General features: G+C 53.0%; 1 protein-coding gene and 1 long non-coding RNA gene across 2 annotated transcripts; both read right to left on the bottom strand.

Annotated features, from left to right (window-relative positions):
• Positions 1-310: 310 nt before the first annotated feature.
• TLCD2 (TLC domain containing 2) lies at positions 311-4332 on the bottom strand. Its single transcript, XM_060081688.1, has 4 exons — positions 4087-4332; positions 3782-3864; positions 3476-3558; positions 311-2917 (listed from the first exon to the last, which is right to left on the bottom strand). The coding sequence occupies exons 1-4, from the start codon at positions 4260-4262 to the stop codon at positions 2465-2467; spliced, it is 795 nt and encodes a 264-aa protein (XP_059937671.1). The 5' UTR covers positions 4263-4332; the 3' UTR covers positions 311-2464.
• A 2836-nt stretch (positions 4333-7168) lies between these two features.
• Positions 7169-11240, bottom strand: LOC132478325 (uncharacterized). Its single transcript, XR_009530383.1, has 2 exons — positions 11133-11240; positions 7169-9081 (listed from the first exon to the last, which is right to left on the bottom strand). It is a non-coding gene; the product is annotated as an uncharacterized LOC132478325 (long non-coding RNA).
• Between the last annotated feature and the right edge of the window lie 4718 nt (positions 11241-15958).

The raw sequence follows: 15958 nt of genomic DNA, 5'->3' as shown, positions 1-15958 counted from the left end.
CTGGTCCAGTTGATGAGACGTCCACTGAATTATAATCACGATCCCAGTCCTGCCTTCCTGAAGTTTCACTGGGTCTCCACGATGGAAATTTGTGTGTGATCCCAAATTCTTCAAGTGTCCACTTATGTCCTACCTGCACAGGTAGCTAATCCCTTCCTGTATGGGTTTTACTAGTTAACGCATAGAAATAGCCATATTTCCCTAATGGTCAAGTTCTTGGGCACCCTTCTTAGATACTACCAAGTTTTCCCAAGAAGGGAACTCACTTGGACCATGAATTCATGGCAGTGGCAAAAGAAAAGGTGTAGGGCTGGGAATGAATCAATACTGACATGAACACATAGGGAACAGATTCCTCCCATGGGTTTGTCACATTTCTTTTTCTTCGAAAGCTGAAAACAATGTTTTTGTTAATCAAGGCATTTGGTTAAAATAGCAAATGGAGGTTTGAAGATACTACGTCCGTTAAGGACAAACTCTGACAGAATTCTGCTTCGTTTCTCTACCTCAACTTCCACACCTTTGCATCTCTGGTTTTAGTCTGATTACATTCAAGCCCTCTGCTCTTGTTTTCTGCCTGCGTTTACTTCCAACTGTCGCAGTTTCTCCTCAGTCTCTGTTCATCATTTCCCCCCTTTGTGCTTTGGTCTTAATGACTCTCTGATGGGGATATCTCACAATCCCTCTCTCTCTTTTATCCCGTCTCTACGATGCTTTTTCCTCTCTCCATCTCTGTGCTCCCTCCTTTTCCTTGTTCCTTCCTCTGGATGTTTATTTCACCATTCTGCCCTCCCCCACCCCCGTTTTCTGTGCTTCTCTTCAGTCCCTTTGCTTATTCTTCTGTCATTTCACATTCCCGATGCTTACTTCTCATCGTCCTACCAGTCTCTGCCTCTCAGTTCCTGTCAACCCCTGTCTCTGTGTTGTGCACTGTAGCTGTTTGTCCTTTGTCTTTCTGCCCGTCTCCAACTCAACATATTGCCTGCTTTTTCTGTCAATGAATCTTTCCATTGACTGCCTCCTCCACCTTCTGTTCTTCTGCTTCTCAGCTCCCCTGACTCATCCCCCTCATCTCTATTTCCACCTCTCTCTCGTCTCCCTCTGCTAATCTACCAGCCACTATTACCTCTGTCTCCCAGGAGTCTGGTGGTTCCTCCTTGTCACTCACTCTCCCCGTTTCACTGTCTAGACTATCTGTACCTTCCACCTTTGGGATCCCTTCCTGTCAGCCTTTATTTCCATTTTGCTTGTCCTCTTTGTTTATGACCATTTAACCAATTCTATGATTTTCGTTCTTCTCCGCATCTATAACAGACTTTCTCTATTTCTGCCAAGGATTCTGTCTTGCCCTCCATCTCTCTTCGTCTCTGTGTCTTCTCTGAAGCAAATCTTTTTCTTTCTATCTGTCCTTCAATCAGTATATGTCTGTTGCTTTCATTCCCTTTGTCTCTCTCGAGCTCCACTTTATGCGTTCATCTTCCTGACTCTTGCTCTTGCTCATGTATCTTTTCTGTGGATAATTAAGGGTTATCTATTTCTGTCCATTGTTTAGTAGAATAGCAACTTTAATCTGCTTAACTTCCCATAACCTGGATGTTCTGCCTGAAGAAGGGAGGGGTCTTGTGCTACAGAAAAAAATGCAGTGGAAGCAGCAGGGGACAAAGGGGAGCTTGCAGATGAATTCCAGAAGAGTCAGATATTCCTTAATTCCTCTGCAGCCGAGTGGAAGCCGTACCTCATCGGCTGCCTCTGCCCTCATTCTTCCATGAAAGCCTGGCCCTGAGAAGACCCTACACTGGGCACCCAGAATGGGTGGCTGAGTTCCTGCTATGGCTCTGGACTTCAGTATAGGACTAGGGTGAAGTACAAACAGAATAGTGTGACTTTGAGAACCAGAAATATCACCAGCAATTGTTGTGGTCCAATTTCTTCTGTCTCTTGGCAACCGTTATGTCCATCCCTACTGGCTACGCATAGCACCTGTTCACCTGTTGTGCCCTCCTCCCTCTGCCATCATTTGGTCATAGGTGAGGTCTCTCTTCTCTCCAATTCCACCCCTTTGGTACTAGATCTCTCTCTGATCCTAGTAGGACTTCATCTTTCCTCATCCATTCCTGGGCTAAAGCGAAGGGTCTCTGTTCCCATTGGCAGTTTCATCCAGCTTCATGCCTCCTGCCACCCTTTATTGGTAACACAGGCTATACCTCTGGAGTTAGTTTGCTGGAAAGGGCGGGTCAACTGATGATGGGATTCAGTGAACAATAGCCCAGGTTCCCAAGCACCCATGAATATTAGCATTTCTTCTCAGATCCTAGGAATGCAGGAGTTAGCTGGAAGAGGAACTGAGATACTGAAAACCCAGTCCAGGCCTTACCCCTGGGGGACAGTGCATTGAAGACCACCATCTCCTTGTCCTGGTTCTACCTCCCCCAGGACTGGCAGAGGAGGAGACTGAGGCTTCTCTTCAGTCTTTCAGGCTGAGAGTAGAATCATCCCTGGTGACAGGCTCACCATCGCAACATGTCCTGGTGCCCCTGGTTTCCTTGTGCTCAGGGATGGGTGGGCGGGGCCGAGACCGAAGGACATCATTGACCAAAATGCGGACACCCAGTGTGATGCTCGTAGCACCCACAGTGACCAGTCCAGTTCCACCAAGGATGACCAGAACAATAGGTACCTGGTGGCGTTGCTGGATCAGCCACAGACTCATCCATCCCAGCGGAACCAGGCGGAAGACGGCCAGGGTAGCCAGGGTGGCCCAGCTGGTCACACTGAAGGCCAGGGATGGGGCCTGGCGAGAAAGCAGCAGCAGCTTTCGTAGGTGCAGGCAGGTGGAGTTCAGCTCCAGGAGCAGAGATACCACAGAGAAGCCCACATAGTGGCCAGAGAGAATGGCGGTGCTGAGGCAGCTCACTACCTGGGGAGCCAAGGTCAGAGGTCAGAGGACTTTCCATGACCTACCACCTATCATGTTCCAATATCCCAGTCCTTGAGAGGGGTTCCCTAGCATTTTGTGGCACCCCCTTCCCGAAACCCAACCTTACGCTTAACCTTATGGTAGGGGCCTGAATGGGCTTGAAACAACCCTTCCATAGAATTGAAGCAGCTTTGGCGCCTAGGCTGTCTGCCCTGGAGCTGCAGCATCTGCACGGAACCCCACCCCCCTTCATTTGCATTCCTGTGCTTTCACACCCTATCCCCACACCCTATACTGGGGCTCCCTCTTCTCAGAAAAGCTCCATAGTCAAAGTTTCCCACACCTGTGGGAATACAATCTCCATAGACAGTGCTCAGACTCCCAGCAGTGGCCAGCAGTCAATCCCCTCCCCCCACCAATTCAGCCTAAGGTTGGGAGGATCAAGCACCAGCAGGGCTCAGACTCTCTGGGAAGTCATAGGACAGAAAATTGCTGAGAGATTGGGGACCCCAGGCTAGGCATCCCTCCTTTCCTGTCTTGCCTCTCCCCAGGTCTCACCACCAAATGGTGACAAAGAAGTTCCCAGGCCTGGCCCAACGTCTGGTTCCACAGCATGTCAGCTCCATCGGCCAGGAAATAACCTGGGGGCAAGGAGGGGAGGGTGGTGTTAGGCTTCGCCCAAGCCAGTGTACAGTCTGGAGAGGAATCTCCACTCCCTCCTTTTCCCAGCTCTTGAGTTTCTCTCAGTAAAGCCGCCAGAAACATTTAACCCCATGGCGGGCCGGGCCGGGAAAGGAGACCCGGAATTACCGTTGGAAGGTTGTCCCCCACCCCAAACTGGTCCAGCCTTCCCTGCAGACTCACCCACAGATATAGCCACCAGCACCAGGGCCCAGGACGGGTGGCCATGAATCGGGTCGGCAGCCATCTGAGGGTACAGCGACAGCCTGGAGGAGATGGGAGAGCCATGGTCAGCGTTTGTGCAGACCCAGATCTTATTCTCCCGCCGTGGACGTATCCACACCGCCCACCCATCTACATCCCCACCCATCTCAGACTCTCGAGGCCTCACGTTGATTCTAAAGGTGCCGCCGGGTCTTCTAATCCCAGCCTTCCAACCCTCTATCTCACCCTCACCACGGTGCCTCCCAAACCTCTAAACCCCGCACCCGAGCAGCGCCCCGGCCCCCGTAAGCAGGCTGTGAACCAGGGAGACACAGATGTTCCGCCACTTCCAACGGTCCTGGGCAGCAGATCCCGGCGTGGGCAGAAGCTGCAGCCCCCAGTGCAGCCCCCGGAAGGCGGCGAAGGAGGCGCCGGTCACGAGGAGCCCAGAGGGCGCCATGGCCTGGCGGGCCGGCTAGGTCCGGATCCGTCCCTTGGGCTCCTGAGCTCTCAGTCCCGACACATCCAACGCCCCCTGCGGGGACTGCGAACCAGCTTCCCGGCAAGGCTGCGCCCCTGGACTCCCCCGCCCGCCCCGCCTACGGATTCCGCCTGAACTTTTCCAGGGCTCGTCCACGCCCCCAACCCCCGGCTGGGTGGTGATTGGAGCAGCCGTGGGGCCACCGCCCCTGGAGCCACAGCAATCGATCGTGTCCCACCCCAGCGGGGGATGTCTGGTAGGGGGCCTCCCGGGACCAAACCCTGAAAACGGAGCTCAGGGAGGCTTTCCGGGATGTCGGTAGGGGTCTTCCCAAGCCCCATGTGTCCCGAAGTCCTCGCAAATCCAGAAACGGATGACTAATCTCACCTGACACTCCCAGAGGCCCAGCCCCATTAACTTTCCCGTCTCTAACCTCTCACCTGCTGCTCCTCCGGCCCATGCCACCCACGCAGCCCTTAAGTTAGAGGCCAGAGCCAACCCACTCCCACGTGCTTACACCTCGCCACCAGTCTGCCCCGCGCCCCACCCCGGTCTCTGTTGTGGGGAAGGGGGCAGATCACTTCCTTAGAGCCACCACTTCCCGAGGTTTCCAGACCTTCAACACATCCCAGCAACCCCGTAACTCCAGGAGTCCTGCCCGCTTACACAGTACCTCTCATAGGGAACAACCGCTCCCATTTTGGAGAAGCGACCCACCGGGGCTCCTCCCCTAAGCTCTTTTGGGGGCCCTCCAGAGGAGCCTTACTATTAGGAAGGGGAGGCAAAATGGAACCACTCAGCCCTATAGCCTTGAAAAGCACCCCTCCCCCAGGGCTTGGTACCTGTTAGGGGGAAAGTGAGTATCTCTTCCAATCTGAGGAGGCAAGGAGAGGTCACACAGGGTCACCTCAAGATTGGGGCAGGGCTTCCCTGGTGGCGCAGTGGTTGGGAGTCCGCCTGCCGAGGCAGGGGGCACGGGTTCGTGCCCCGGTCCGGGAGGATCCCACATGCCGCGGAGCGGCTGGGCCAGTGAGCCATGGCCGCTGAGCCTCCGCGTCCGGAGCCTGTGCTCCGCAATGGGAGAGGCCACAACAGTGAGAGGCCCACGTACCGCAAAAAAAAAAAAAAAAAAAAAAAAAAAAAAAAAATATTGGGGCAGAATCAAAGAGAAAAACGAAGACCCATCTTGCTTTTAGAGACAGGACTGTTAGGATTCTAGAACCTTTCGGCCTTGGGGGCGGGGAGATTTCTCCTGAAGACTGACAGGTTTTTACTTGTTTTCCTTGTCTTACTCCACTCCTCTTTATTTATTTTTTTTTTTTTGCTGTACGCGGGCCTCTCACTGCTGTGGCCTCTCCTGTTGCGGAGCACAGGCTCCGGACACACAGGCCCCGCGGCCATGGCTCGCGGGCCCAGCCGCTCCGCGGCATGTGGGATCCTCCGGGATCGGGGCACGAACCCGTGTCCCCTGCATCGGCAGGCGGACTCTCAACCACTGCGCCACCAGGGAGGCCCTCCACTCCTCTTTAGATGGCTGTCACCAATTCAGAGAGCTGTTCCCTCTACACGAGAGGGTGGATTCCAGCCACTCCCAAAGAATAAAATTCATAAACGAATAGGTGCTCCCCGAAACGTTCTCACAACCCTCCTCCTCCACCAAAACCCCATTAAACCAATGGGGCTGGGGGCACCCCTTCATTTCTTCCACACTCACCTCTCCAAAAGTTTTAAAAATTACACTGATTCTGGGCCTCCCTGGTGGCGCAAGTGGTTGAGAGTCCGCCTGCCGATGCAGGGGATACGGGTTCGTGCCCCGGTCTGGGAGGATCCCATATGCCGCGGAGCGGCTGGGCCCGTGAGCCATGGCCGCTGGGCCTGCGCGTCCGGAGCCTGTGCTCCGCAACGGGGGAGGCCACAACAGTGAGAGGCCCGCATACCGCAAAAAAAAAAAAAAAAAAAAAAAAAAAAAAAAAAAAAAAAATTACACTGATTCTTATTTATTTATTTAGCGGTACGCGGGGCCTCTCACTGTGTGGCCTCTCCCGTTGCAGAGCACAGGCTCCGGACATGCAGGCTCAGCGGCCATGGCTCATGGGCCCAGCCGCTCCGTGGCATGTGGGATGTGGGATCTTCCCGGACCGGGGCATGAACCCGTGTCCCCTGCATCAGCAGACGGACTCTCAACCACTGCGCCACCAGGGAAGCCCTATACTGATTTTTTAAAATTTTATTATATGAAAGTCATACACAGTTAATGTAGAAAATTTGGCAACTGCAGAAAACCAAACAGGAAAATGACAACTATTTTATTCCATCATTCAAAGATAACTAATATTATTAACAATTTGGAGTATGTCGTCAGTCTTTTTCAAACTGTTTTATGTATAAAAACAAAACTGAGATCACATAATATACACCATTTTTTATAACCTTTTTAATGTTCAAGGAGCATGTTTCTTTCCAGTCAAATGTTCTTCTACGTGACTTTTAATGGCTGCGCAGCACTCCACCCCACCATCTGGATGGATATACAATAATTTACTTAAGCAACCCCCTCTTGCAAATTTCAATTATAGCAGAAAAGAAATCAATTCCCAACCAGATAGTTGCTTCTCATTTTTCTCTACTGCAATGCTGGGATGAACATCGTTTAAACTAATCTTTAATTATTTCCTTAGGATAAATTCCCAGATGTAGAATTACTAGGTCAAAGGCCATGGGAACTTTTAGGATGTTTGATACATATTACCAAACTGACATCAGTAAGGCTGTACCAATTTGTACACCCATATGCAATGTAGAGAGTGTTATTTTAGTACTCCTTTGCCAATAGCTGGGTCTTATTTTTTTCTGTTATAGTTTGCTACAGGAAAAATGCTTTCAGCTATATTTACCTCTCTTTAATTACTAATGAAGCACACATTTTTTCCCACACATTGAAATCCATTTGAATTTCTTTTAAGAATTTTCTGCATATGTCCTTTCACAGCTAAATTACATGGTGGGGAGAGGTGGAAGCAGCAGGATGAAGCCAAGGACGCTTTAACATGGTCCCACATCTCTGAGGGAGGCAGGACGACTGGAGAGCAACGGAGAATGAAGTAGATGGCTGGAAGCTTGTCCTCGATGGAGGCTGGCCGTCCTCCCTCCTCCTGGGGCTCTCCTGGCCTCTATGGGCCCCCCTCTGCAGATGTCCAGACAGGGCCCTGTGCTCTCCAGGCCTGGTCCTTCACTAGTCTTCTGCCTGCCTCTGTGTTCCCAGGCTGCTCTTCCTCATTTCTGCTCCATGATGGGTGAGGATGGCAGAGCCACATACCCAAGGCTAGAGGGAGACGCTGTGGCCAGTGAAGCAAGGAGGGGAAGAAAGGACGGAAGCAATGTCCAGGGACAGAGCGACCCTTGTGGCAGCCTCTGAGTGGACTCGGTCTACGCAGCCCCCTCTACCGCAGTCCCACACACATCCAGCTCAGGCTGCGGAAGGGTGGGTTCAGTGATCTACTCTGCCCTAAATCTGCTTCTCATAAATGGAGAACAGGACCCAGCTCCCTGCACAACTTCTGCCCCCGAACAGAACAAACAGCTTCCTGTAACCCCTGAACTTGGTCACCTTCAGACAGGGCGACTGGGCCAAGGCTGAACCACACCAGAGCCTGAGCCTGAGAGTGACATTAGATCAGGAGCTGGGGGTGGCAGGTTTACTCTGCCTGATGCCCCTAAAGGGATTACATCCCATAACCTACCTCTTCTGGTTGCTGGAGGGGAGAATTTCCAGCCTGCACAGGTCTGAGCAAAATCTCACACACTATCCTGGAAAAGTGAGTGGGGGAAGAGAGCGGTGGCAGCTGGAACCCCACCAGGGGCTGCAGCCCTGCTTTGGGAGGCAGGGGAAGCCTGGGCCACCTTTGCGTGGTGGGAAGTCAATGCAGAGACTGATTTCCCAGCAGCCCCTTGCATTGGTCTAACCCTAGTCCCTCCCTCCAACCGCCACCCCCAGCTCCTGGGGTTCTGGTCAGGGATGGGGGAAGGGCAATAGCTTATGTGAAAAGCTGTTTTGTTCCCACCCACTGCGGAGGAGAGCCCAGGCTCTGAGTCCACACAAGTGGGCTTCTGATTCCCTCACGCATGCTCAACTGTGCGATTCTCCACCTCACAGGTGGAGGAGATGAGACAGGAGGTCTAAGGGTCTCACATAGAGGTAAGCATCCCTGAATCTAGAGTCTGGGCCAGACTAAGGAAATACGGGAAAAAATTAAGAGCAGGGGGATGACTACTCAGATGGGAGTCTCAGTCTGACCTTTTCCCTGAAGAGGAAACTTACTTTTGAACTTGGAAAAAGGCCAGTAGGAAAGAAGGGTGGACGAGGAAGGAAGGAGGGTCAGGAAAGACATCTAGGTAGAGGGGTAGGCAGGGTTTTCTTTGCTCCACTTCTTCCCATTGTCACACAGAGACCGACTAACCTTGGGTGTAGTCAGAGCCATCTATTCCCCAATTCAGCCAAGGTCTCTAATCTGAAATTTTCTCTCCTGCTGGCTCAATCTGGGTGAAGGTCCTCCAGCTGAATAGGGTTCCCTTTCCCAAAGGTATCATCACGCTCGCTGTTCAGACCTTCCCAGACCCAGTTCTGTCACCTTCCAGATGAGGGGAAGGCAGCTCCTTCTTCTCTTCTTCCTCCTCCTTGAAGCCAAGGGCAGAGGGCAACAGTTCTTCAACTGGCAGCTTTAGCTGGGTCAGGACATAAAGCTTGCCACTGAAGAACTACTGCGGCTCAGCCAGGTGAGGATGTGGGAGGTACAGGTTCCTAAAGGGAAAGGAAAGAAAAATGGGAAAGATCTGAGCAGGGCCATCTCACAGGGACACTGTCGCCCTGGCCATCAAAGTGCAGCCCCAGAAGATGGTCAACCTTCTGATGAAGGGTTCTTGGCTCTGACCTGAGCCCCTCAGTGAGAGACAAGAGGCAGCTCTAAACCTATTTCCTTGCTTCTCTTTCCAGAACTGAAGGCTGTAGAAACCCATATCTGCTCTCACCGCGCCCCCCCCCCCCCGCCGCCTTGCCCCAGCTACCCACAGGGGCCTCCAGCCTCCTCAGCACTGAGAGGGCAGGACTCGGGAGCCTGGACACACCTCACCAGTCACCCAGGTATTAGGTGAGAAGTTGTACCTGAGATCCAGAAATGCGAGTTCAGGGATCAGCCCAACTGACTTGGTCCCAGGGAGTTCAGCTGGAAGAAGAGTTCTGGGGGGCTTACATCTGGGGAAGAGTGAGGAAGGGAGGAGGTCTAGGGTTTGGAAGAAGGTCAGCAGAGGCTCCTGGGACTGTGAGGAGAGGACAGGGGACCAGAGGCTGGAGGGGAGGGAGGTAGGGCAGGGTGGTTGGGCAGCTTCCCCAGGACTCTTAAATGCCAGGCATTCCGCTTGCACATTCCGGGTACATCTGGTATGAATTCCAGGCTGTCTGCCGTCCCCTCCATGTCTGAACTTTGTTCCAAGTTCCAAGCCCCGCCCCCACAGTTCCAACGCATGAATCAGCAGGAAAAGCCGGGCCCTGCAGCATGGCCCAGGGAGGGGGCTGGGGGTGTGGCAGGCTTGAGGGTTGTGAGCTGGGGAGGATGGGTCTGTGCTGACACTTAGTCCGAGGGCATGGCCCATGCCAGTTTAAGGAGCCAAGGCGGTCCTGCCTTGAGATTTCTATACTCCGAGGGTAAGAAAGATTAGGGTGGGAGGTTTTCAAATTACAAAACCCTCTTGGGAGGCATGAACTTTGTGGTATCTTCCTTCTCCCAGGTGACCAGTCCAACTCCTTCTCACTCCTCTCTGCCTGAGCAGGCTCTGTTCAGCCCATAGGACTCAGCTGCTGCTGAGAGTCTGTGCCAAGCAGGTGCCCTTGGCTGCAGGGCGGGGTGGGCCCAGGTCACTGACCCTCTGACCAGCTGCTCCATCAGCCCTTTGGCACCCTGACAGCTCCTAGCCCAGTCTGACAGCCAGGATGACAGGCCAAATGAGTTGGAGGCTGGAACTACAGCCGAAGGGAGGTGGGGGCAATAGCCTAGCCAGAGGCCACGGGGAGGGGCCAAGAGTTGGCCGAGAGGTGGGGAGAGAGGGAGCCCAGTGATGACTAACCCAGGCGCCCCACCCAGCCAGCCGGCTTCCCAGGCGGTCAGGGCCAGGCCTGGGCTAGGGGCCCCACAACCGGACAGGCTGGGGGGAGGTGCAGAGGTGACCTTCTCTCGGCCCAAGACGGCCAGTTAGGCTGGGGAGGGGGGGCGGTTAGAGTTTCCAGGCTCTCCTCCTGCCTTCTCCCCCCACCAACCCGCGGTGAAACCCTAACCTTTGGGTTGCATAAGGCCGCCCCTCGCACCGCCGCCCCCTACTCTTCTCCCCTCCCCCCTTACATAACATTCCCTGGAGGGAACGAGAGGAGGGGCCGGCCCGCCCAGAGACCCCTTCCCTGCCAGGGCGCTCAACTGGCCCTAACCCAATGAGTGCCGGTAGAGGCAAAGCACCTCCCCGCTACCCGCCCAGTCCAAATCCTCCCCAAGCTGGGAGGCCGGCTCCCGTATCCTCGACCAGAGGGCGCCGAGGTTAGCCGCCCCCAGCCCTCCGGCCCCTCGTCTTTCTCCCAGCTACTCCGCAAAACCCTCCGCACGACTACTGTCCCGGACTCCTTCTTTAAACCTCCTGACACACTACTCCAGCCGGTCCAGGCCCCTCTCCCCCGGAGCTCCCGAGCCTCCGCCGCCCCCTCTCCCCTCCCCCGGAAGGGCAGGGTGTGGCCGTCAGGACCCTACTTTCCCCCATTACCCCGTTAGCATGGTTCCCTCCTGTGCGGCCGGGACCTCATCTCACACCCACCTGGTGCTGGGTGGGGGGTGCTGAGGGTAGGGGAGCAAATCACTGCGTCCGATCCCCACGGCCGGCGGCGCTGTCTCTTCCCAGCGCCCAGCACACACCGGCTACAGTCTGCGATCAGCTGGCGGCGTCGTGACGCACAAGCTGCGATTGCACCGCCCAGGGCCAATCACCGCCCACTGCTGGGCAGCGTGACCACACCCACTCGAGGGCGCCAGCGCTTAGCCCTGGTCCCGCCTCCCCGACCGTCTTAGCTCTGACTGGCAAGGAAGCCAACCCTTTGCCGAGTGGAGTAGCGCTAGGCCACGCCCACCAAGTCGCGAGCTGGCCAATAGGTGAAAAGGTGTGGCTCAGCCCTCCGCCTAGGCTAACGTGCTTAGAGGGTCGCTACGTCAAACCCGAGTCCTAAAAAGCAGAAGGAAGTAAAGGCGTGTGTGTTTGCAGTGCGTACTGGTCAATGTAGTTCTCGGTCTGACATCTCGTTCCCAGAATCCAGCGCGCTCTGTGAGTTGGCATTTTTAAACCCATCTCTGAATCCATCCCGGCGAGGTCCTTAAAGGGCTACAGCCCCTCCTTTTTGGAGCCGTGAGTGGTTCTTTTAGACAGCCCCCAAACGGATTCACTGAACTCTTGCAGGAGGCGATAGATCTGTCAGGAAAGGTGGAGGAGGAGAGGCAGCAGGAGTGAGGAGAACTGAGGGTGGAAATCAGCCCCCAGGGCAGCCAGACTCTTCCTTTGGAATGAGGACTCCTGGGGGCTTCTGGGGGAGGGAGGACTGCCCACCTCGGCTGGCCCCAGCTTTCAATGGAGAGATCTACTCCACCTCTCCTGGAGCCTTCCTAATCAGAGGAGACTTCTGGTAGAAGATGTCTCGCCCCAGTCACAGAGAGACAAAGGCTCTCAAGCAGCGGCTTCCTAACGAAAGATTTATAGCAGAGTCTTCACCTGAGGGTAGAAGGAAGGCTTGTGGTCAGTAACTAGGGGCAGGGCCGGGCCAAAGTGCAACTGGTTAGCAACCCCGTCCTCTGCCCAATACCCCCATTCTGTCCCGCCCCCTAGAAGCTTTTCACCGACTCAGGCCTACTTAGGGAAGAGCTTTCAAAGGTGGAGACCAATGAGGAGGCTGCTCCTTCCCCAAAGGCCAATCAGAGCATAGAGGGGCGGGAGGATGGGCCAAAGTGGGGGGAAAAAAAACACAAAAAACGGAAAGGAACCCAATGACTTGGCAAAAGCTGCAGAACCGCTTAGTTAAAGCGGCAAGTCTGAGACCCACCCCACCTCAGTCACTCGCATCTCTCCACCACCACCAAAGAGGAACGTGTGGAGAGGGATCCACGACTTTTCCATAAGCTCCCAATTGGCGGGGTGAAGATAACAGCCTGGAGTGTGAGATAGTTCCTTCCGTATTAAAGAGGGGCTGCACCAAGTGATTGCTATGGCTCCTAGGAGCTCCTAAATGCCGAACCTGTGTTCAGAACATTGTGCCTTTAAGGAAACTTCCTGCCTTCCACCCCAGTAACAGCTGATTGTTGGGAAGTGTGACCTCAGGGGACGAATCAGCTGTTACCACATCCTACTCCAGTTCTGCCCTCCTTTATCGCTTTATCCCCACCCCCCCATGGGTGGTGAGGGAAGGAAGGAGATGAAACCCCAAATATGGGGGATCTGCTTGAGTGTTCTTTCCTCTTTCCTCTCACTCCAAGACTCTCTCCCTCCCCTGCCCCCTCTTCTCCTCCCTCCCTCTTCTCTCCCCCCTCTCCCTCCCCCAGTCTGCTGGTTAGTTCTTCAGAGGCTCTGAGCCTGGAACGAGAGGTATTTCCTGTCGGCACTGTCTGCTCAGACCCGCCCTCCCCTGGTCTAGTTGGGAGGCCAGTACTGGGGAGGCCCAGAATGGTGGCTGCCTGGCTCTGTGGGTGCTCTAGGAATGGGTACTGGGGAAGGTCCAGTGAAGCTGAGGACTAAACCTAGAGAAGAGGAATGGCTGTGGAAACAAGCCTCCTCGGGGTCAGAACCCTGCTCCCCAGGCCAGCTGCCCCCTACTTCCTGCTCAAGAGAGAGGCTCCTGCTAAGGGAATCCTCCTGGCTTTGCCCATTACTCCACTTCTAACTGTTCATAGACACCTCCTGGACCTCCACGGCTCCATGTTTTACACTTTCACCCCCCACTGCAAAGGTGTTAATGTGAGGCCTCCCAGGGGCTACAGGTGGAGCACAAGGGCCCCAGGAACCAGGCGCTTTGGCTGGGAAGTCCTGTGCCAGAAGACCCAGGTAAACATTCTGCCCCAGCCCTGAGCTGGGAGTCGGGGGTCACTCCAGGACAAGCTTAGTGTGAAGTCCCAGGACTGACTTGGCAAGGTTGGGAGAAACTGAGCAGGGTCTTGGCCAAGCTTGGAAGAAAGAGAAATCTCACCAGCTGCCCCCATTCTCCATTATCCTTAGCATAAAAGTCCCATTTCCTTCTCACCCAAGGCCCTGGGGTAGGCCCTTTCCCATTTTGTTCTAACTTTCCATGTCCCCACCCTCCCACCCTATAGGGCAAAAGCACAGGCTTTGAGTCCAGGGTTTCTCAATCACAGCACTATTGACATTTGGGGCTGGCTAATTTCTTGTGGCAGCTGTCCTGTACATAGTTGCTTGTTTAGCGGTAGCCCTGGGCCACTAGATGCCTTTAGCACCCCCCCCCACGACAATCAAAATTGTCACCAGACATGACCAAATGTCCCCTGGGGGCCAAAATCACCCTCAATTGAGAACCACTGAGTTAGACAAACTTGGATTCACATTCCAACTCTTACCAGCTGAGAGCTTGATGAAGATACTTAACATCTCTGAGCCTCAATTTCCTCATCTACAAAATTGAATGAATAATAAACTCATGGCTTATTGTAGGGTTTTAGAAAGGAATATGTTTGAAAACACCTAGCACAGTACGTGGCCCACGGTTGGTGCACTAAACACTACTTTCCTTCACTTTTCTCCTTGCCAGATCAGCAAGAGCTAACCTCACTCAGCATGGGCTGACTGCTGGGGCTGCTACAGCTTCCCTCCCTGACCCTCCAAGCCATGACTTCCCAGAAACTCAGTACCGAGTTTGGCGAAGGAGAGTGACTAATTTGATACCAGATTCCCTAAAGCCCAAGTGTGCTTGGGTTGGGATTCATGGAGCACTTGGGAATAGAGCTGTTACAGAACATTATATCTCAAGATGTGGACTGCACATTGCCTGCATCAGAATTATCTAGTGCTTGTTAAAAATTCAGATTAAAAAAAAAAATTCAGATTCCAGCGTCTCAATCAGAAGTACATAATAAAGTTTGAAAAACCATGCCTTTAGGGCTCAGACTGGGGAAGGTGTCAGTACCCCAGAATCTTAGGGCACCAGTGCCCAGTATTGCAAGGACATCCCTGTTTAAGGGATGGAAAGAACTGTAAGACATAAGGTTAGTTACACTCAAGGTCATTGCTGCATTGCAAGTCAAAACCACTAGAGGGCAGGGCACACACAAACTTGCAGAAAGAAAAAGTAACTCCTGTTCAGTCTAGGTAAATTGAGAGAAGAGCAAAGATCATGCGGACCAAAATTTTATTGGTACTAAGAAGCACGCACAAAGGAACTTCCCTGGTGGTCCAGTGGTTAAGACTCCGTGCTCCCAATTCAGGGGCCCCGGGTTCGATTCCTACTCAGGGAAATACATCCGCATGCCGCAACTAAAAGATCCCACGTACCGCAACTAAAGATCCTGCATGCCACAGCTAAAAAAAAAAAAAAAAAAAATTCCACATGCCAAAACGAAGATCCTACATGCCGCAACTAAGACCCGGCACAGCTAAATAAATAAATAAGTATTAAAAAAAAAAAAAAAAAAAAAAAAAGAAGCAGGCACTACCTCCAGACCATCCTTTGGTCTCAGGTACTCAGACCAATGTTGGGGATAGAAGATTGTCAAGGAACACCTAATTTCCCTGGTGAAAAAACAATAGTGCATGACGGTTACCAAAGGGGAAATGTCGGGGAGGGGAGGGATAAATTAGGAGCTTGGGATTATACATATATATTACATATATAAAATAGATAACCAACAAAGACCTACTGTATAGCACATGGAACTCTACTCAGTATTCTGTAATTACCTATATGGGAAAAGAATCTGAAAGAGAATGAATATATGTATGTGTATAACTGAACCACTTTGCTGTACACCTGAAACTAAAACAACATTGTAAATCAACTGTACTGCAATAAAATTTTTAAAACAAAACAAATACTGCATGGCCAAGGAGTATGAAGAACATTGGTTTTAGAATGAGATAGGCCTGGGTTTGAATCCTGGTCTACCACTTCTTAGCTATGTGACCTAAGCAAGCTACCTAAGGTAGTCAGCTTCCTCATCCTAAAAGGGATCTAAAGCTACCTTCTTAAAAGGGGTTGTGGTGAGAACTAAACAAATCAAAGTATGCAAAGTGCTTAGCACGATGCCTGGCTCCTAATCAGCGCTCATAAGTGGTGGTTGTGGGACTTCCCTGGTGGCTCAGTGGTTGGGAATCTGCCTGCCACTGCAGGGGACACGGTTTCGATCCCTGGTCCGGGAAGATCCCACGTGCTGTGGAGCAACTAAGCCCGTGCGCCACAACTACTGAGCCTGTGCTCTAGAGCCTGCGTGCCACAACTACTGAAGCCCGTGCGCCTAGAGCCCCGTGCTCCGTACGTAACAAGAGAAGCCACAGCAAAGAGAAACCCACACACCACAACAAAGAGTAGCCCCCGCTCGCCGCAACTAGAAAAAGCCCATGTGCAGCAAGGAAGACCCAATGCAGCCAAAACTGAAAAA

The sequence above is a fragment of the Mesoplodon densirostris genome, chromosome 18 (genome assembly GCF_025265405.1).
Source record: "Mesoplodon densirostris isolate mMesDen1 chromosome 18, mMesDen1 primary haplotype, whole genome shotgun sequence".
NCBI lineage: Eukaryota > Metazoa > Chordata > Mammalia > Artiodactyla > Ziphiidae > Mesoplodon > Mesoplodon densirostris.
This window is presented reverse-complemented; position numbering and strand designations above follow the sequence as displayed.